The sequence below is a fragment of the Neopsephotus bourkii genome, unplaced genomic scaffold (genome assembly GCF_033783945.1).
Source record: "Neopsephotus bourkii isolate Nb327-2 ecotype Australia unplaced genomic scaffold, CSIRO-AGI_Nbou_v1 NB_1287, whole genome shotgun sequence".
NCBI lineage: Eukaryota > Metazoa > Chordata > Aves > Psittaciformes > Psittacidae > Neopsephotus > Neopsephotus bourkii.
In genome coordinates, this window is record NW_026901771.1 from 1,985,997 (window position 1) to 2,008,062 (window position 22,066).

At 48.2% G+C, this 22,066-nt stretch overlaps 1 protein-coding gene across 2 annotated transcripts; it reads right to left on the bottom strand.

The window, feature by feature from the left end:
* Positions 1-3,770: 3,770 nt before the first annotated feature.
* TENT5C (terminal nucleotidyltransferase 5C) lies at positions 3,771-9,411 on the bottom strand. 2 transcript variants are annotated; one of them, XM_061365385.1, is made up of 2 exons: positions 9,294-9,411; positions 3,771-6,618 (listed from the first exon to the last, which is right to left on the bottom strand). In XM_061365385.1, exon 2 carries the CDS (start codon positions 6,590-6,592, stop codon positions 5,420-5,422), a length of 1,173 nt encoding a protein of 390 aa, XP_061221369.1. In that variant the 5' UTR covers positions 6,593-6,618; positions 9,294-9,411; the 3' UTR covers positions 3,771-5,419. The 2 variants fall into 2 exon arrangements, with proteins under 2 accessions (XP_061221369.1, XP_061221370.1); XM_061365386.1 differs by lacking the exon at positions 9,294-9,411 and adding an exon at positions 7,488-8,659.
* Between the last annotated feature and the right edge of the window lie 12,655 nt (positions 9,412-22,066).

Below are 22,066 nucleotides of genomic sequence, written 5' to 3' on the forward strand. Positions count from 1 at the left end.
TTATTTAGCTTTGACCTGCTCAACCCACACTAACCATCAGTCTGTAGAAGCATCAGACAGTGATGTTCTGATGAAGAACAGTAGTTCTTCAGACAGCGAAAGCATAAGGGCTTTCAACCTGTCAGCTAACCTGAAGAACAGCTGCTGACTTTATTTCTCAGCTGCCTGGCTCACAAGTTGAGGTCTGAAGGGGCCCCTGACTTGGAGTAGGATATGGAGCACATCACAGAACAGGCTGGCATGCTCTAGCTCAGACCAGACACTAACAGGCCTGAAACATTTTGAGGCACAGTCTTAAACTCAAATTGAGGTCAGATAATGGTCAGCGCAAAAATGGACTAAAATATGCCACTATAATGCAAGTGAAAGATAGACGTCTCACTGACTAATCTTCAGTAAGCTGAGGCAAATGTGTACATTCATGAAGAAAAAAAAGAGTACCTTGAATAACATCTAAACCCAAGCATTACTGTGTATCCCATTGCTATTTCTCCTTTCCCCCCAGCATATCTACACACACAGGCCAATAAGCCCCCCAAATATTTTGTCAGCACTAATTTCGATGCAAGAATTACTTGAGGCAAGCAATGTTTAGCATAAGTTTATTTGCACAAGAATTTCAGATTCATCAAGGTCCAAACCCCAAATTCCAAGAATGATAAGTGAACACCGCAGTGCAGAACAGTAGACACAGTTACTGTGATCAATCTCACATTTGGGCTCATCACAAGTCCAAGTATTTCTAGTACTTTGTTTTGCCAGCTTAAAAAACAAATGAACAACAAAAAGCAAACAAACAAAAAAAGCCCAAACCAACCAATCCAAAAAAACCCAACTAATTTCTTCCAAAGAGGTATGAGGATTTTCCCAGAGCTGACTTCTTTTAATAGTTAAAAAAACAAAGGTAAACATAGAAAAAAAAAAAGCCTTCTAAATTTTAACAGAAAGTGCAATTTCAATCAGAGACAAGCCCAATCCAGATCCTTCAGCAAATGACCTTCTCTTCTGAGTAGGAAAAAACAGAGTGCTCCAACCATTCCCCCCAAAGCTCCTACAACTACAGCCCAGCATCCCACCCTATAACTAGTTTCATTGAAATTAAAGAACATAAACACAGTTCATGCTTAACAAATGGTTAAGACTTAGGTGGCAAAGACCACAAGTATTACAATCCATCTGGCTCTCCCAATGCCCAAATTTGACCAAGCTGCCAGCGACTATAGTCAATTTATTGCTTATTCCTGTGCTCAACAATTACGGCAACCTGACTGAGTTGAGAGGAATAGTAAAAACAGACTCATCAGTACACTGACAGCTTAGAATTGAAGCAATTTGTCCAAGTTGTCTTCTATGAGGCCTTTTCCCAAGCACTCATATAGCAATAAGCAGAGATCACTACCAACATTAGTAGTTATTCTAGCGATCAGAAGCCCACAAAGCCTAGGCACAAGACATACGAAATGCCTAACCCCAGAACTCAATCCCAAAATATGGGTCTTTAAATTTCAATAAGAAGCTTCAGGTATTTGGACTATATTTAAATACTACCTACTGTTTTGTAGACAGGATTATGAAAGTTAAAGTGTGAGGATCTTTAAAAAACCAGTTACTTGAAAGCAAGCAGGAGTCTTCAACCTCCGTCTTAGTGATTGACTGAACTAGCTAAGGACAAACACAGCAGCAATTAAATCTTGGGCTCAGTGAGCATGAAGTATGTTTTCCCTTACAACTCTTCAGAGTTACCATGGATCAGCTCAGGGATATTACCAAAGTGACTAACACCCAGTCTACTACTAGGTCTCCATTGGTAGCAACTTTATCAAACAAAAAGATTCATCTCTTACAATGAAGAAGTCACCCCAGTAAATTCTAAGTTAAGCAGGAGCTTGGCAATAAATAGTGACCACAGATGTTTAACCTCAGACTGGCTTAGCCCAGCAGAACTTATAAACTACAGGAAGAAAGCAGCTATTTTAAACTACACTGTCTAGTTTATCAGAATCCTAGTCCTGAGGAATGATGCACTGATACTAGACTTGCATTCTAGTGTTAGTACAGCTTTGTTTTGATATCACTGCCAGAGGTAATGCAATAAGCGTAGCAGTCTACAGAGGACAGAGCAGGTTTGCAGAGGCATCATCAAGTCCTGAAGGGAGACTGAATTAAGCAGGCAGCCTAGAGTTGGCCTAGGGTCATCACTTTTAACTTACCTAGTGCTCATTCTCATGTTACTCCTTGCTACAGGGACCACCATAGACCTGAACACAAACCCGCTAGCACACACTAAATTAAGCCACTGCCACATGCAACACAAAGCTATTAGGACAACTTGAAACAGAAAGGGTTGGTCTGGTTGCAACACAATGATGAAAAGCTACCAAGTACTCCAGCTTTACATGCCAAACCAGGATTATTTTGAAGGCTATGAGACAGTATCCCAGCAATCCCTTATATAGCACGGCCAATGCAGTGTGTGCAGCTTCCAGATACAGTTTTAACTATTCAAGCACTTCACATCTAGCATCCAGGCTACAAAGCATTTATGTTTCTAATATGCCAGAGCAGCTTAAGAAACAGGGAGCACAGCAGTCCTGCAAAGCTTAAACCAAGTCAGCCGTTCAGTAAGAAGCCATTCAACATAAAGCTTCCTTAGAGAGCTCAACAATAAGTTAACGTTAGCAAAAGTAGAGTTTTATGGCAGAAAGCTTAGATTCTCCATAGCTTTATCCCAGTAGGGATTCATTAGAGCCTTTTTTCTAGCACTTCCTCTTCCAGTAGATATACCTGGCCTGACATTCACCTGCCAAGGCATCTGAAGACTAGCAAAACAAGTCTGTTTCAAGCCTGTAAGGACTCCTCCTGAGTCTCTGACCACTTCTTCCATATGAGCTGACATACAGGAACAGTTTCTAAAAACCAGCCACAACAAGACAGATACATACTCTAGGCTATTTGATATGCAAATCAAACATTGCCTCTAGGCAATGGTTTACTTCTGCAATGGGTATAGCTTAGGCTGGCTTTAAAAACATCTATTGAAAGGATGGTAGCAATTACAGACTCCTAAGAAAAAAAAGAGTTCCTTCTTTCTAGCAACACTTTATACTAGGCCAAGTATTGCCTTGCATGCCAAAGTTACTAATGCCTAGGTTTGCATTCCAGCAGTAAGCCTGCACTAAGTTTAACACACGTGACAACACTGGCATCATGCTAGCTTTAAAAAAGCCTTCCAGATAGTCTAAGCCTTGGGTGAGAGGTGTGTTGTCTGTAAGCTACACCAAGTCCAAGCCACAGTTAATAAGAAAGGCTGGGTTCACATTCAGGTTTAGCTCCTTTAGCTGACTACTCAGAAAGCCTATAATGGGAAAAAAACACCAAAAACAAAACCAAAACAAGCCCAACACTATACAGAGGACACCAAATTATTTGTCTATTTGCTATTGAAGCTGCTTACAAGACTGTTGGAAAAAAAGATTAAGCTAAAGCATACTCTGCTACAGGTTTTCTGTATCCCTCCCTGACTTCCTAAACTAGATTAAGAAGTCTGAACAGAAGAGCAACCTCACTGCTCTAAGGAGGCAATCTTTATGAAGTAGTTCTGAAAAGTGAAAGAACTTGCAATGTAACTAGAAGTTTTTGGTCTTACAAGGAACAGGCAGGGTTTTTTACTGCCATTTAAGTGCTGCACTGCTACTGTTTTCCACCCTGAACAACCACCATACCTTGGTGTTTCGCCTGCTGTCTGGTTTACCTTCTCATCTTAAATCATCTGATCAGCCACTTTGGTCTCACAAGCTTGCAGAAACAACTAAAACTCATCAAAAAAGTTTAGCAAACAGGTATTCTTGAACGTTGCACCAATATGTATTAAATAGTTCTTATATTTGCCTTTTTAGTTGGATTCTCTGGTAAGCAAAGAAAACTCAAGATCATCTGCTACATGTATTTTACTATTGCAATTCAGTGAAAAATCATCCACTTAATATACCAGTTTAATACCACTCTATACACTAACTGGGGTATTTTTAACCTTCCTTATAAAGCACAGGAGTTTCAAAGCAGCAAGTTCAGCACACACCCTTTAGGAAGGTCAGCCCCCTACCCCTCCAAGGGAGTACAGACTCTTCTAGAGGATATTCTGAAAACAGGAACAGGCTTTCAACACATACAGCTTCTGTGGAGAGCTCCGTTGAGGGTTTATATACCTCTTCAAGTGAAGGTTAAGACCAATAAAGAAGAAGAATTTTACGCTAACCACTCAAAATACCATCACATACCGTAACCAGGTGACAGTGATAAACCACAAAGCTCAACCCCTAAATGCCGGCAGAAAGACAAGCCTTCAGGACTTGCCTGAAGTTGTACAACAAGAACTTTATTTTAGAGGCACTTTAGGAGTTTGTGCTGTGGCAGGAGTACACATCATCCTGCAACTTAGTGGTCTGGGTTTTTTTTGGTGGTGGCTTTTCTTCCTTTTTTTTGCTTGCTGTAGACCTGTGAAGAAGAAAGTTGGGGCAAACTTAAATGCAAGAGCTGTGCTACTTTCCAGCTGTGACAAAAACTGGTTTGAAAGATGCATTCAGAAAGGCTTTATCTTGAGTCTGGATTCAACTAATCAAGCTGTGGTTCCAATTCTATTTAAGGCTTCCTCATTTCAAGGACTTCCCACATTACCAAGTTTAAGGTTGTATTTTTGTGCATGTTTAGAGATGCCACCTTCCAAATTTATGTACTCAAGAAAAACTCAGCCAGTTTATGCTGTAAAGACAGACTTAGTAATCCATCTTCAACTTCCAATAAATTAATCTTGAACTTGAGGCAGGACCATGTATGCCTAGGTACTATGGGAAACAACATTTAGGTCCTTTACAAAACAAACAGCATCCATACTATTACCAGTTCTACACAGCCAGAAAGTAGAAGCAGCCCAAGCACAACATGAGCCATTCTTGCACAATTAGTTCAATAGAAAGTTGGCCAGAACTTGAACTGAGGAAGTATAGAATAACGAGGTTAGGCAATAGAAAACAGTTTTGCTGCTACTCCAGAAGTGGCTGCTTCTCTGCTCAAGACATTACAGTCTCATTACAGTCAGGTAACTAGTCCAGTTTACTGAATGCTCCACTTAGATCATATGTTAACAGCCACTTCCAGAACTAGTACAGAGTTTTGTAACCACTCCTCTTAACATTTGGCTGTTGATTCATTCTCTTCTAATGAAGAGGTAATAAGGCTTCTCAGAAATTGTAGATACATAGTGATAGCAGGTCACCTGGTTGCATATTTCTATCACACACCAGGAAATGGACAGTCCAATGCAGTCATGTTTCCATTAGAAAAACCTCTAACAGTTATTACTTGTCTATATACACTCAACATCTTGGCCTTCAGTAGCCTCCATTCAAGAACATTCAAGCAATCAATTGCAAGGCAGCCAAGTGGGATACGACTGGCTGTATGGCAGAGGAGCATTTGCAAGGTAGTAGTTGCTGAAGTTTACATCACTAACATAAGGTGCTGGCTGGTAGTAACAGGTAACATTAGTAACATTAGGGATGATGTTTTGTTCTGCCAGCACTTTGAGCGCTAGCAGAGAAATCAAGTTGAGAGTCTGCCTTCGCTCATGTCCCATGAGACAGACTGTGCTCTCATTCACCACCCTGCGCAGAATCATGAGGTAGTCATATTTGCTCCTCTCTTCTTTGGAGAAGTGGTTCTGGAGGTAGGTCTCTAGTTTACGTTGCTGATCCAGGATGTCTGGGAAGTCTATGAAGAATCGGGAGCACATGTAGCGCTCTAATGTTTTGATCTCGTTCTTATCCATGGGCCTGAAGTCTCGCACTAAAAGGTTACTATACTTAAGCAGCCCACCACCACGGATCTCTTCAGGGTTTTTGGTAGCTATCAGCTTGTTCTGGAGGTGATCGAAAGCTGCTTCGAAGTCTCCATACATACTCTCCCCAATCACAGTTGGATGGAAGTGCTCTGACATGGGGGTTTCAGAGTAGTCATAGTAAAAGAGCAGGGAGTCTAGTATGATTTGGAAGGAGTCCACACTGAATTCAAACTGTCGTCGTATACAGTCTACAAACTTCAGTTCCACATTCCTACCATGTTTGTTGGAAAGTGATATCAAGCTCCAGCGGTCAGATTCTGTGTACACTTTGACTAGCTTCTGGATGTAGGCTTCCTTCAGTGTTACTGAACTGATTTTTAGCTTGCTTACTCCTTCTGGCAAGAAATTCAAGAGGGATCGCAACACCACATCTCGAACTAACTGAAACTCTGCCTCACTTGGAAGAGAAACTTGAAAAATGAGATCCAGGTCCTTGCATCCCAGCCCATTATCCTTGACCAGGACATGACCAGCTGCAGAGCCATTCAGACGGACATCATGTACCACAATGCCTGCTTCGCCCAGCCTACTCCGAACTGTCTGAACAATGTCCTTCAGAGTGATCTTCAGTGTTGGGAAGTTACCTCGGCCATGGATCGGAACCACCTCTGTAAGAACCTCATGCAGACGGCTGACCTGCTCCCAGTTCAGTACACTGCATGACATGCAGTCTGTCTTACTTCCTTTGCCTGCCATCTTAAGATTTTTCTTCTCCAAAGAAACTGTAGGGAGGTGAAATATATACAAAAAAGACAAGTTAAGGCTTTTTTTTAGACTTTTCTGTATGATTCCTAGGTATATTCTATGTTCTGCTTTTCTGTCTACACACAGACACAAATAAACAGAAATAATTCTATGTACAAACAACTACCAGCAAGCCTTTCAGCTCAAATGATGCACAGATTCTCTAATGATGCAGACAAAACACTGAGGTGTCACTGTCCTTTTTTTGGTGAGGTAGAGTTCAGTACTTAAGCAAAGCAATTTGTATCAAAGGGAAATTATCAATGAAGATGACATATAAGCTTTACCTAACTTCAAGATCATCTGCAGCACCAGCCAAAGACACACGGAGCTGTAAGTACAAAACACTTCTGAAAGCTAAGCTTTGAACTTGTTTCATTACACGTAAAGCTCAAACTGCTCTCTCCAACTGGAAGACCCTCAGCTATTAGTCTCAGGGCTTAGATATCTAGCCCACTGAAAACCACTTTAATTATGCCAGAGAGATTTCCTCCTTACCATAGAAGTTTTTGCTTTCTCAACCATCCAGCATCTACCACTCCTGGGATAAAGACCAAGTACCCTTACTCCTGCAAAAAGCTACAGCAGTTCAGCATCCTGGACAGAATTCCAGCTGCAAAGTCAGGTAACAACTATACAACCTGCACTGCAGTCTTTGTATGCAACTCTTCACCCTTCTTAAACTACCTTTGGGGAAATATTCACATTTGCCCCAACCTTTTGCTCATCTGTGGAGAAAAAAAACAAGCTTCTAAGAGCTGCCACATGTGTATTATGTCAGTGTTATACTAAGGACTTGAGAACCTCTCTGGCCAGAATTGGTCACAGCCTCGCCTAACTTCTGCACTTTTTAAGGAGTCTTGTCACAGTTGCCAAGATGTGCTTAAGTGGCTTGTGTTTTGAAGTATGTAGATACACATGTTCTACACTTACCCAACTCCTACTGGTATTAATACACTTAACATTACAGGTTTCTACTGTGGCCAGGTGCTTCCTGACAGCTACAAACTGAGGCCTCACCTCCTTCTGCCTCAAGTACTTGTGAAGACTGCAGCTGCCAAGGTCAGTCTAGTCAAACTTAAGTCAGTTAACTCTTGCCTACCAAGAACTGTTTAAAGCTCAACTGCATAGCTTCCTAACATGTAACTGCACAGTGCATGGAATGCTTCTCAAGCAAGATTCAGAGAGCAGCTGTTATTTCATCCCTGTCCTCTTTCAGCGCTTGAAATTTTGGAGCAGTTCATTTGACCTGTCACTTCCTCCAAAGAGAGTCAAATCCAAGATCAAGTACACAGTAAGGTAAAAGTGTTCCTGGGGAAGTAACTTCAGTCCTTACGCATGAGCTGCTGCATGACAAACTCTGCAGCTGGGGGTCACATCAGCACCAGGAGGCACAAAACCAAAGCTGTGATTCACAAGGTGAAATTAGGACAAATCAAGGGGTTCTTCAAACTCAATCCTTAATGCTCCCACACAGCATAAACCTGACATCCACAGCCTGCCAGAAGCCACCCTCAGGCACTTCAAGCACATTAAAGTACATTTTCATGGTAAGCCCACTGTATTTCCATTAAATCCTTCAAATCACTAAAGAACACGAGTGTCCTCTGTGACTTTCAACTTAAGCTACAAGTGTTTTCAGCTACCACCTCTGAAAACATTCCTTCTCATCCTTCCCATTCATAGCCTCCTCGGCAGCTACAACACATGCAGCCTACACAACAACCAGAAAGGACACTATATTTCCCACCACACCATGCACACCTGGCTCTGCTTGGTGATCCTCACCCGGGACAATGCTGCATATTGCTGTCCTTATAGGAGGAAGATAAAGTATTTCATTTCCAGTTCAGTGGAGAATTTAATTCTCAGGCTATCAATCTGAGAATCAAGCCTCCCAGCCCTAAATCACTCCCATTTGCCTACTTTACAAGGCTTATATTAGCAACAACAGGTCTTTAGTGATTTTAATGTATTTGAATGCCTGTTTTTTCACCACTCATATTTGCCATCACAAGATCATCTGATAAATGAAGATCACAGAACCAGAGTGGTTTGCGTTGGAAGGTACCTTAAAGCTCATCCAGTTCCAACCCCCTGACACAGGCAGGGACACCTTCCACTAGACCAGGTTGCTCCAAGCCCCATCCTACCTTCCCACTGCCAGGGAAGTGCTCATAAGATGCTCATTCACTGGGAAGCAGCTAACTCTGAAGCAAAGACAAGCACTGCCTATTCAATACCAAGTGTATACCCATTCTATAGGATGCAGAGCTCAAATCAGAGACAAGAGAAACGAGAACAAGATACTTTCACCTTTGGCACAGTGAAGCACTTCACCCTCCAGCGGCAGTTTCTCCCCTATACGACGTATAACTTGACCCAACACCTAACAAACCGACAGCATGGCCCTGTGGCACCGCAGTGCCTCAAGACCCCAGCGGCACCGGAGAGGCTCAACTCCCGAGAGCAAAGCCGAGCGGGCTCTGCCGCTCCGTAACGGGCAACGCACGACCCGCAACGCGGAAAGCGCCGCTTTAAACCCCAGCAACCGCTTTTAGCATCACCGACCACTCATATGGAGGAGAACCCGCTTATCAGCGGAGCCAGGACCCGAGGAGCCGCCACATCCCGTCCCGTCCCCGCTCCTCACCGGTCAGCACAGCCGCGCCGCACTCCCCGAGTGACCGCACCAGCCTCCCGCACGCACCCCTCAGCCTCCGCTGCCGCCCTTTATCCCCGCCCCGCGCCGCGCCCCGCCCTTCCCCGCCGGGCGGGGCGGCGGCAGCGCCAGTAACGGTTGCGGTGTTGCCTCCCTCGAGCATCGGGGCTCCCCTCCCTCAAGGTACCGGGGTCCCAGGCTTCCCGCCGCTGTTCGGGAGCTCGGCCCAGGAACCCGGTGGAGTTCGGTCTGGGGTGGCTGTTTTCACCTGCTGCTACTCTCCCCCCTATATCTGACTGCACGCAGAAAGGGAAAGCGATGGAGTGTCGGTGGATGTCAAGTTGACTCTGAGCCGGCAGTGCGCCCTTGCTGCTCCGGGGGACAACAGTACCCTGGGGTGCATCGGGAGGAGTGCGGCAGGAGCAGGTCGAGGGAGGTGATGCTCTCCCTCTACTCGGCACTGGAGAGGCCACATCTGGAGTGCTGTGTCCAGTGCTGGGCTCCTCAGGACAAGACAAGGAGCTACTGGAGTGGGTCCAGTAGAGAGCCACAGGGATGATGAGGGATCTGGAGCATTTCACCTATGAGGAGAGACTGTGGGAGCTGGGTCTAGTTAGTTAGAGAAGAGCAGACTGAGAGGGCATCTCACCAGTGCAGATCAGTATCTCAGAGGTGGGTGCCAGGAGGATGGTGCCAGACTCTTCAGTTGTGCCAGCAACAGGATGAGGAGCAATGACCATAAACTGAAACACAAGTTTCACCCTAACATGAGGAAGAACTTCTTTATGCTGAGGGTGGCAGAGCCCTGGCACAGGCTGCCCAGGGGTTGTGGAGTCTCCCTCTCTGGAGACATCCAAACCCCACCATGGATGTGTTCCTGTGTAACCTGCTATAGGTGGCCCTGCCTTGGCAGGAGGTTGGACCTGGTGATCTCCAGCAGTCCCTTCCAACCCCAACCATCCTGTGACTTTGTAAGGCAGGGAAGTGGACTACAATGAAAAGCAGGCTGAAATAACAACAGGTTTCCCCAAAGGTACCTTGTCTTGTGCAGAACAACCGTCGGCATAGACCCAAAATTTCCAGGCTCTGCTGAAGGGTTTGACCATAGTGCTCCATCAGAAACAGCCAGAGTAGGAGTTCATACAGAAAGTACAAGGATGTGCTTACAAGGATGCAGCAATAGCGTTGAAACAGCGTGCTGCTGAACACCACAGGTGATGGGCTGTGGGAGGCACTGGGGACATGGAGGAGGATGGAACTGTTAAGATGGGAAGCAGTGCGTAACTTGGAGATACCAAATAATAAAGATCAGTTTAATAAAAAGCTACAATTTCTTCTATAAACCCTCCGGTGTTTCAGCAAAAGGGGACAGAAAGGACCTGGGGTATTTGCTTTCTGTAGGATAACTGGGACTCGGTATAAAGGGGGCTATAAGAAAGGCAAAGCTTATCCTAGGACAGGACAGTTGACGTAGTTCTAGTATAGGTAAAAAAGTATTCACAAAGCATTGAGGGGAAAGGGCATTACAAAGCACTGAAGGAAAAAAAAATCCCAATGCATCTGCTACACTGGTCATAGGCAGTGAAAAAAAATGAATGAAAACCTGCACACACACAGAGGGAAGAGCTGACCTTGTAAGAGGAAACTGAAAAGCTCCTCTTTGCCAAGCAAACACAAACAGACTTGCCTTGTTTCACCAACAGAGCTAAAGCTGAGCAGGAATATGGGTGGGTTGTTTGTTTATTTGTTTTACTGTAGTGCACCGTTGGGATAAATAACAGGAAACAAAAAGCTATTTAAAATTAAAGGATAACATTGACACAAGAATAGGGTTCAAGGCAAGCTCATGGGACCATCTTTTTGTCCCATGAGATAATTATGAATCCAGAACATTGCAGTAGGGAGGGAGGGGGAAATAAAACTAACTCGTTTCAAGATGGAACTAGAGAAGAAAGTATGTGATGTGGTTGTCTGTGGTGGTGTGGAGTCGGACATGAGGCTCCAGATCTCTCTTTACATGTTTTTCCTGTGTTTCTAAAACAAAAAAGAGAAATAGGGAACTCAAAAAGAAGTAGGAGCAGAAATGACAGTTATTTCTTCCTAACACCAGTTAGGAAGTTTCTTACTTGGAGGTTAAAACAGTGAATGTCTTGCCTCTTAAGACTATTTTTTCCGCATGTTTCTGCCTCAAATACTACTGTCTTTTGACAATAACTGATTATTTTGGGCAGTGTATTTTCTGGAAAAGAGCGATTAAATTACCTGTTGATAAAGACATTTGCAATGTTCGTTAGATACCAATAAAGGTAAAAATAAACTGCAGCACATACTGCTGCATTACAGATGTTAAAGCGTTAATAAAAGGGTCACACATTACATTATTTGTTTACAAGACATATTCATATTTTCATATCAACGTTTGTAAAAACAAAGAGGTATCTCCACCCCATCTTAAAAGGATACCTAGGGCGTTCTCTGCCTCCTCTGGTTTGCAGACCTTGAGTATTTGTCAGTGGAAGTGCTGCACTCTCTGCAGTGCATTTACACATGGCAAAACACTTGTTCTTTATTGTTCTTCACTGGTCCCACAGAAAGGGTTTGTGGGATGGGATTTAAAGCTTGCTGGACTGAACTCCTGGATGAGTTGCAGGGATAATGAGAATGCATCTCTGAGTAATGAACCTCTAGGAGAACTAGCCCATTTACCCCTGACGAGAGCCATCCTTTGCTATCTATCTGCCTGTGTCTGGGCAGTGGATGACTGTGCTGTGAGGATGGCAAACGTGGAAGCACACAGCCCACTGGCAAGATGAGAGATTAGAAGGTTACTGCTCGGGTGGCTCTGAAGTGGGCCTGGATCCAGCCCCAGGGTACAGTCTTAATGTTTCACCCTTTTTAGAACTGACTTTCCTGCTGCCAGATGTAACTCCGGGTCTAGGGAGAAGTAACAGATGATCCCAATCTTTGCAAGTGACTGGGATACAAATTCCTGCCTAAAGGCAGTGAGCAGCCACAGCCACAGTCTCCCTCTGCCCTTGGGCAACCAGCATCTTCCAGACGGCTGTGGGCCCTTCTCCCACAGTCGCTCCATCCCTCATCTCTGCCTGTGTCCACAGCGCCTCCTCCCAGCTACAGTCCCTTCTCTTCCATATCCTATGGTGTACCCCCTTTTGGGATACATGCTGTGGGAAATGCTTTAAAGAGTTTTCAGAGAGAGGATGGGGAAAGAAGAACCAAATGGTTCCCAGAATAGCAGCATAACAGGGAAAAAGAATCTGAGAGCTGCCAAAACAGAGGCAAGTACAGAGTTTTATGAACACAGCACAACTTGTTCGCTTTAGTCCAGTAAATAGGGCAGCAAATTTGGCAGAATAAACACTTAAAAACTTGTAAGTTGGCTCAGTGACCTGGCGCTGTCAGATTAGTTTCCTTACGTGATGCATTGCTGAATGTGTCATTATAAATCTTGGTTGCTACAGCTGTTAAACCCATAAAGTGTAGTAGCTGTCATGCTCCATTCTGTAATGGAGCATCAAATCTGCAGTTGGGAAACTCTTCTTTTTTTGTCTGATGTGTGGTGTAACTGCATGTCTGCACACATGGAGAGTGTGGGAACAGGTAGCAACATTCCATTCACACTGGGCTATGGTGAAATCCTCCTGCACAGTATCAGCAGTGAGGAGCCCCTTGCTAGCTGCCTTTTTAAGCCTTTTAACATTCCTGTGGGGAGATGCAGCAATCCTTCCTACTGATACATAAAGTCCGGTACAGATGCACAGAGTGTACTAGTGCATGGAACAGCAGTGTTCCAAAAATCTAAGGTTAAATTTGCCACTAGAAGCACAGGACCAACCAAGAAGTCCCTGCTCCAAGGGATGAGTTCTACTGTGCAGTATCTTCCCATCTCCCAGCAAGCTCTGAGCTCAGCAACCGCAAAGAGACACTCTTCCAAGAGGCAAGAATTGCCATCAGGCCCCCTTCACCTGCAAGACCCATGCATTGGAGCTCCAAGCTCCTGCTGCATTTGGATGTGAGGAGGAAACACAAACCCAGAGCTCAGGAATATCTTTCTTAAGATATCCCCACTCATTAGCTCTGACAGTATGCAGATGGTGGCAATGCAAGGGTGGATTGCCATGTTGGTGGCCCTGTTCTAGAGGTCACCATGTGTAAGACTTTCCCAACTCCTGGTTTCTGTCCTAACACATTAGGCTTAGGAGCAGCATCTGGACATTCACTCCTAAGGAGCTGGTTTCTGGAGCGCCTGAGAGCACTGTCCCTAACTGCAGTACACAGTTTTACATGGCTAGGTAAGGGTGGATTGCTATGTTGGTGGCAGTGTTCCGGAGGGCAACATGTGTAGGTGATGCCCAGCAAAATCTTTATGTCCTGGCACCTTAGGCTTAGGAGCAGGGGCTGGAGGTTTGCACTTTGGGAGCTGATTTCTGGGATGCCTGAGAGTGCCCAACAGACGGGCAGTATGCAGATGGAGTTTTATGTGGCTTTATATCCATGTTGGTGGCACCGTTCTGGGGGTGAACATGTGTAGGTGACACCCAGCACCAGCTTTCTGTCCTTGTGTCTCAGGCTTAGGAGCAGGGGCTGGATGTCTGCACTTTAGCGAGGTGATTTGTTGACCACCTGAGAGCGCTGCCCTGGGCCGTGGATCGGCTGGGGTCTGACGGGGTCCGGATGAGCCGCCCGGCGCTGGGCTAGTGCCGGGACTGATGCAGGACTACGGGGGCATCCTGTATCGAGCCGGCTCCTCGCTGCTGTGTTTGGCCATGGGAAGCGTCTTCCCGTGCCATCCCCAAAGAGCCGTTATGGGCTATGCCTCGGCGCCGAGTGGCTGTTTCATCACATGTCGCTCCAGGACCATGCTGCGGGACCACCGGCACGGCTCCGAGGGGCTGTGAGACTCGGGACACGCGGAGCCGCGGAGCTGGTGCTGCAGAGCGGTTCCTGAGGTTCACTGGTGTTTATGTGACCTGTGTGTGGGGAGATGCGGGTGATGTGATGGGGCAGTGAGGCGGGAGCGCGCTGCGCCCTCCCCAGGGGACGGTACCCGGGCACAGTCCTTCCTGGGAGCGGGGAACGCATTTCCACGCTGTTCATGCACAGCCGGGTCCGTTCTTTATCGGCACCAGCGCCGGCCACACAAAGCCCTGCCGAGAACGTCCGTCGGTGCCGGGGCTGGGGGTGACCCCGGCTTTGCTGCTCGGCGCGCTCCCTACAGGGATCAGTGGCCAGAAGCGGCCCCGCGGGGCTCCAGCTGGCGGGTCTCAGTGGAAGGTCCCGGCACCGCACGGCGCGGGGAGAAGCCACTGCCAAGAGCCACAGCCGGGGTTAAACGGGAAGAGAGGAGCGCTCCTGGTGGAAACCGGAATGGAACTGGAGTTGCCGGGGGTTTGCCTGGACCTTTCACCCCAGCTCCGCCTGTTCTGCATGGGAAGGAACAAAGGGAGAGAAACGCGCTGCCAGGTACAGGGATGGAGGCTGCGTGCGAAGGAGCTGGGGAGGCGCAGCGGCCAGGAGAACGGGTAGACCCCGCGGGGCTGGACGTTTGCAACTAGGGAGCTGGGTTCTGGGGCATCTGAGAGCGCTACCCTTCGAGATCATACACAGAGGGAGTTTTACATGGCTAAGCAAAGGTGAATTGCCATGCTGGTGCCACTCTTGCAGAGGGCACCATGTGCCGATTTTGCCGAGGTGAGCAGCTCCAGAGAGCACGCTTCAACACAGGGTAAGCTCAGCGTCCAGGAGCCTCAATTCTGAGCGGCGAAGGCCACCGAGTCCCCGACAGGCCTTGCCCGGAGCCGGTAGCTCCGTTGAGGCGAGCAGGGACTCACAGAACGTGTCCCAGGGAGCGGCGAAGAGGACCCTGGCGCTACAGCTGCAGCCGGCAGAGAGAGCGGGGAGCGGGCGGTATGGTGAGCGCTCGCCTCAGGGCCAGCGTCCGGGCTCTGAGCTCTGCTCCGGCTGCCCTGGCGGTGGCAGCATCAGAGCAGCAGAGAGAACCGATGAGGGGAGGCTGCAGCGCGGAGCTCGGAGAGTGGAGTGCCTGCACTGGTCTCCTGAGGGGAGACACAAAGGGCAGGGCTGCACTCGGTGAGCCATGGTGGAGGTCCTCCGGCAGCAGGGGCTGAGCTGCGGGACACCGTCAATAGGCTAAAAGATGTGAAGGAAGCTGAGAGGCAGCTGGAATGCTTGCTCCAGGGCCAAAGCGTGCAGGGGCCTCAAGCGTTCATCACAGCACATACAGGAAAGGAGGGCAGTAATCCAGGGAGCTGGGAAATAGTAACAACAACAACAACAAAACAGAAAGGAGGAAGAGGACAATTAACAGTAAAGGGCTTTCTCCAAAACCTGAATTCCCCACCCACAACTTCTTCGCGGTTCTGCAGGGGGATAACGAGGACACCCACACCACCCAAATGAACAGATAACACACTAGTAAAGAGGATTAGTACTAGTGCCTCCAGCAAAAAGCAGCGGGTCATAGTAGTAGGTGACTCAACGCTGAAAGGCACAGAGGCACTCATGTGTCACCCTGACCCAGTCTCAAGGGGGGTGCGTTGCCTACCAGAGGCTTGGGACAGGGATGTTGCGAGAGGCTGCCTGGTCTAGTAAGTACCACTGACACCCACTTCGTGGTCCATGTGGGTGCTAGTGATATTGACAGCAGTAGCCTGGGAATCACTAAGAACTACAGAGCCCTAGAAGAGGTGGTCATGGGCTCGGGGGCTCAGCTTTTTTCATCAATCCTCCAGGTCAAAGGGGAGTACCTTAAAAAGGCCAGGTGGATTTGGCAGGTTAGTAAATGGTTAAAACAGTGGTGTCATAGTCAGGGGTTTGGGTATTTATAACATGGGACTCAGTTTGAAAGGCCAGGCCTACTGGAGGCTGGTGGAGCTGGTGTTGCTTTGGTAGGAAAATTGCCCATCTGATCAAGAACGCTTTAAACTAGGTGTTTGGGGAGGGGGCATCATTCCATCCCAACACTCCCAGTCAGTTGCCAGCACCTATAATAAATGGTGGTGGGTAAAACACACTCTGTGTGTGTGCCAACATGCTGATCCCCATCACAATCAGCAGGCAAGTCCCAAGGATACCCAAAGGCCACCCAAAACCTTCAGAACTCTCAAACGATGCTGCTGTACTTGTCACTGGGGCTGGTGCAGCTGCTGTGCTTGCCGGCTCTCCCACCACCAGCTTCTCTTTTCCTGAGTCCAGCTCCTCCTCCTCTGCCTTGCTGGGAAATGCTGCGGGGTCTCCTGCGTCCTCCTGGGGCTCGGCGGGCGGCTTCCGGGGAATGCTCTCGGCCGTCGCGGGGCTGGGCTCGGCCGCGGGGCTCGGCTCCTCCGCCGCCTTCTCCCGGTGCTCGGCAGCCGCCTCCTCCCGCTCCTCGACCGCCCCGACCTCCTCCACCGGCAGCCGCTCCCTGGCGGCCTCCGGTCCCGCTCCCGCTTGGTCCCCGGGGCCGCTCTCCCGGGCCGCTTCAGCAGCCGCCGGCTCCCGGGGCCGCTCCCCCTCGGCTTCCCAGAGCCTCACGCAGACGGAGGCGAGGGCGAGGGCCAGGACGGTGAGGAGCAGCCGGACGGCCAGGTACCAGTCCACGGCCACGTCCGTCCCGCCCTGCTGCTGGAGCCCGCCCGTATTACAAGTCATTGCCATAAAGTACAGTGAGACAGGAACCTTAGCCCAAGCCCCACACTTGATAAACACTAACACAGCAAATACCGGCTCTAAGTAAGTTACAACATTCTGAAGCTGTGAGATCAAGAGGAACAACTCTGAGAGCCAATAAATCAGCATTGTGACAAGTGACTATCAATCCGGTCAGATCTGTCGTTATCTCAACCCCTCGTGCCCCACGCTGGGCGCCAAAAAGAACTGTCGTGGTTTAACCCATCCAGACAGCTTGTTACCCATTCTTGCCCTCCCCCTACTCCTGGAGGGACGGAGAGGAGAATCACAAAGAATGCAACTCCCACGGGTTGAGATAAGAACAGTTTAGTAACTAAGGTATAACACAAATCACTGCTGCTACCACCAATAATAGTAATGATAAAGGAAATAACAAGGGAAGAGAATACAACACCCCATCACCAGGCGACCGATAACTTGCCCCCCCCAGCCCGACCAAGCACCAACCGATACCTCCTCCAACCCTGCAGTCCCTTTAGCCCTTCTGGGTAACTCCCAGTTACATCCTGGGCATGACGTGCTGTGGTATGGAATACCTCTTTGGTCAGTTTGGGTCAGGTGTCCTGTCTCTGCTTCCTCCCGGCTTCCCTCCTCCCTGGCAGAGCATGAGGCTCACAAAGTCCTTGGCCAAACCAAAACATCATTTTTATCAGCTTTGTTCCCAGCCCGAAAGTCAAAACACAGCACTGCACCAGCTACCAAGGAGGAAAATGACTGCTAGTGCTAAACCCAGGACATTATCCACCCCTTATTCCATACCATTCACGTCATGCTCAGATCCCACATTTTCAATATACCATCACTCTTACCTAAGTGCACTCTTATCTTAGTGCATGGACCAGTCCCTATAAAGCTGCTGAGTCCATCTGGTCCATAATGTCAGGCTCCATCTCTTGTAACAGTCTTTCAGAGCAGGAGAGGCTGTGTGCAGTGTTGACACTTGTGAATAACTTGGCCAATAGTGTCCATGGCTAAGTCCACCCCTCGATCATGAGTCCATCTCTATGTTGCATCTCTGCTCTGATGGCCTTAAGGGTCATGGGCCCACCAGGCTCAAAATAATTCACTGTCCCCTTCAGCAGTTTCTGCAGCTTGTAGCTGGGGACTCCATACAGCTGCCTTCCATCTCCAATGCTTCCAAAGCACTGGAGGGGCCCAGTGGACTAGATACTTGCCCATACTGTCCCACATGCCCTGCCACTCATGACTGTCCAGCCTTGGGGAAAACCTCTTGGTCCTCCCATATCGTCGTCTAACCCCAGACAAGACCCAAACCTGACTCTGCTTAAATTTCGGGATCAGACAAAATGGTGGTGGGTAAAACACACTCTGTGTGTGTGCCAACATGCTGATCCCCATCACAATCAGCAGGCAGGTCCCAAGGGTACCCAAAGGCCATTCAAAACCTTCAGAACTCTCAAGCGATGCTGCTGTACTTGTCACTGGGGCTGGTGTAGCTGCTGTGCTTGCCGGCTCTCCCACCACCAGCTTCTCTTTTCCTGAGTCCAGCTCTTCCTCCTCTGCCTTGCTGGGAAATGCTGCGGGGTCTCCTGCGTCCTCCTGGGGCTCGGCGGGCGGTTTCCGGGGAATGATCTCGGCCGTCGCGGAGCTGGGCTCGGCTCCTCCGCGGGGCTCGGCTCCTCCGTCGCCGTCTCCCGCTGCTCGGCCTCCCCGACCTCCTCCACCGGCAGCCGTCCCCTTGCGGCCTCCGGTCCCGCTCCCGCTTGGTCCCCGGGGCCGCTCTCCCGGGCCGCTTCAGCAGCCGCCGGCTCCCGGGGCCGCCCCCCCTCGGCTCCCCAGAGCCTCACGCAGACGGAGGCGAGGGCGAGGGCCAGGGCGGTGAGGAGCAGCCGGACGCTCAGGGACCAGTGCACGGCCACGTCCGTCCCGCCCTGCTGCTGGAGCCCGCCCGTATTACAAGTCATTGCCATAAAGTCCAGTGAGACAGGAACCTTAGCCCGAGCCCCACACTTGATAAACTCTAACACAGCAAATACCGGCTCTAAGTAAGTTACAACATCCTGAAGCTGTGAGATCAAGAGGAACAACTCTGAGAGCCAATAAATCAGCATTGTGACGAGTGACTATTAATCCGGTCAGATCTGTCGTTATCTCAACCCCTTGTGCCCCACGTTGGGCGCCAAAAAGAACTGTCGTGGTTTAACCAATGCCAGACAGCTTGTTCACCCATTTCCCGCTCCCCTTCTTGCCCTCCCTCTACTCCTGGAGGGACGAAAAGGAGAATCAGAAAAAACGCAACTCCCACAGGTTGAGATAAGAACAGTTTAGTAACTAAGGTATAACACAAATCACTGCTGCTACCACCAATAATAGTAATGATAAAGGAAAGAACAAGGGAAGAGAGAATACAACACCCCATCACCAGGCGACTGATAACTCGCCCCCCCCCAACCCGACCAAGCACCGACCGATACCAAAAGGTGACATTGTCTTGATCTACAGAGTGTGTCTGCTTAAGTCATGGTGTTTCAAACCCTTTCTTTCGTTCCCTTAGTAACTCAGCCCCAGCCCCAATATTTCAAAGTCTTAATACTGCAAAACCCCATCTCCAGTGCGTGAAAACGTTTCTCACACCAACACAGCAATCCATCCTTGCTTACAGACATAACAGTCTATCTGCCTACTGCCTACAGAGTGCACTCGGGCACTCCAGAAACCAGCACCCTGTATGCCAACGTCCAGACCCTGATGCTAAGCCTAAGATGCCAGGACAGAAAGCTGGTACTGGGCATCACCTACACACAGTCCCTCCGGGACAGTGTCACCAACATGGATATCCTCACCCACCTAAAACTCTGTATGTCTAATGCACTCCCTGCTGACCCACAAACCAGCTCCCAAAGTGCGAATGTCCAGACCCTGATGCTAAGCCTAAGATTCAAGGACAGAAAGCTGGTGCTGGGCATCACCTGCACACGGTGGCCCCCTCAACCATGCCACCAACATGGCAATGCACACATACTTTTTTTCCTGCACTGGTTGTTTTTTTCCCCATAGAGTTGGGGTGGGTTTGCCTCCCCCCCCCCCTCCCTTTTTTTGTTCCACATTTTTAAACCCCAAGGTTATTTTTTCTTTTTCCCCCCTCCCCCTTACTGCTTCCTCCCACTTTCACATTCACCCCCCCCCCCTTCACCCCCCCCCTTTTTATTTTTTCCCTACAGTTTTCTCTTTTTTTTTTTTTTTCTCTCTCCCTGAGGTTGGTTTTCTTTTCCTTTTATTTTTTATTTTTTTTGGAGTTTTGGGGTGAGGTTTTTTTGGTTGTGTTTTTTATTTTGTTGGATTTTTTCCATGTCTTTTGGTTTTTCCATGCTTTTTCCCCCCCCTCTTCCCCCCCCTTTTTTCCTCTCTCCCCCTTTCTCCCTCCCAATGTTTTCCCCCAGGTTGGTAGGGTGTTTCCTATAGTTTTCCCCCCACACACATCCCTCCCCACTTTTTTCCCCACCCATGTTTTTCCTTCTGGTTGGTGGGTTTTTTCCCCACAATGCCATGTGCTCGTCCCCCGACTTTTCTTCCCCATCCCTTCTCCCCCCCACGCTTTCCCCAGCCCCCACTTTTTACAGAAACCCCAACCCCACCCCCCCCCCCCCGGTTTCACTTGCTTTTTGGGGGGGAAGGAAAAATTGGTTTTGTTGTTTTGGGGTGAGGTTTATTTGCCCTCTTTTTTTTCTTTTCGCTGAGGGTTTCCCCTGCAAGTTGTTGGGAATTTGGAGTCGTTTTGGGTTTTTTTTTTTTTTTGTTGTATTTTTCTGTTTGGGTTTTTGCTTGGTTTCCTTTTTTCCTACTTTTTTTTTTTTCCACCATATGGTTTGTTCCACATTTTTTAACCCCACAAAGTTGTTTCCCCCTCCATTTCCTCCACCCCGAAGCTTCCCCCCCTCCCTTTTTTTCTCCCCTGGTTGGTGAGGGTTTTCTATTCTCTGCACTTCCCTTTCCCCTCCTTTCATCCACCCCCGGGGTGGGCTTGTTTTATTCTTTTAGTTGTTCTTCAGGGTTTTTCCCCCCTTTCCTTTTTTGACTTTTTTTGTTGTGGGTTTTTTTTTTTTGAGGGGGGAAGTCTGGCTTGCTGGGTTTTTAATTTTTTCTGGATTATTTCTTTTGTTTTTCCTATTTTTTTTTCCACCATATTTTTTGTTCCACAATTTTTAACCCCACAAAGTTGTTTCCCCCTCCACCCCACACATTTTTTCTCAGCCAGTTGGTGGGGGGGGGGTCCTGCTTTCCACAGTTTCCACCCCGTCACCTTTTTCTCTTCTCCTCCTTTTTCTCCCCTACAGGGTGGGATTTTAGGGTTTTTTTTTGTTTGTTTGTTTTTGGTTGGTTGGGTCTGGGGGCTTGTTATTTCTTGATTTTTTTTTTTTTCCTGAGTTTCCCCCAGGCCGGTTTTCTCTATTTTTTTGTTTTGTTTTTTTTTTCCTTTTTTTTTGGTGGGGCAGGGGAGGAGTGGTTTTAGTGGGGTTCTTTTTTTGTCTTGAATTCATTTCTTATTTGCTGGACCCCCCCCCCCGCTCCCCCTCCCACTTCCCCCCCCCTTCTGGTTGGCGTCTCTGCCCCCCCCCCCCCAGCTCCCCCACCACAACTTTTCTCCCCCTCCCTTCTCTCCCCCATTTTCTTTACCCAACAGGTTGGTTATTTCTTCCCCACAGGGTTGCTGGGTTTTTGTTGCCCCCCCCCCCCCCCGTTTTCTTTAGGTTTTGCGTTTCAGGTCCTGGGGCAGGGGAGAAAGAGGTTTTCTTTTTTGAAGGGGTAGCCTTGCCCCCCCCACCCCCTTTTTTTTCTTTTTGATGGGATTTTGGGGTGTTTTTTCCTTTCTTGTTTTTATTGGGGCTTTTTGGGGTTCTTTTTGTGTTTTTTTTCCTGGATTCTTTCCCCCACTTTTTCTTCCCCTTTCTTCCCTGCCCCGTTTTTCCTATCACCATACCACACACACTCAGTGTGTGAGCACCCAGGCCCTGGCACCACCTCTAGACACTCTCCTCCAGTCCAAATGCACTGGACCAGGCCAGGAGAGAATCACTTCTCCACACAGCAGCTCCCAG

Bases quoted from the DNA above. Each gene is read 5' to 3' on its own strand.
- TENT5C (XM_061365385.1), bottom strand. From the start codon at position 6,592: ATGGCAGGCAAAGGAAGTAAGACAGACTGCATGTCATGCAGTGTACTG.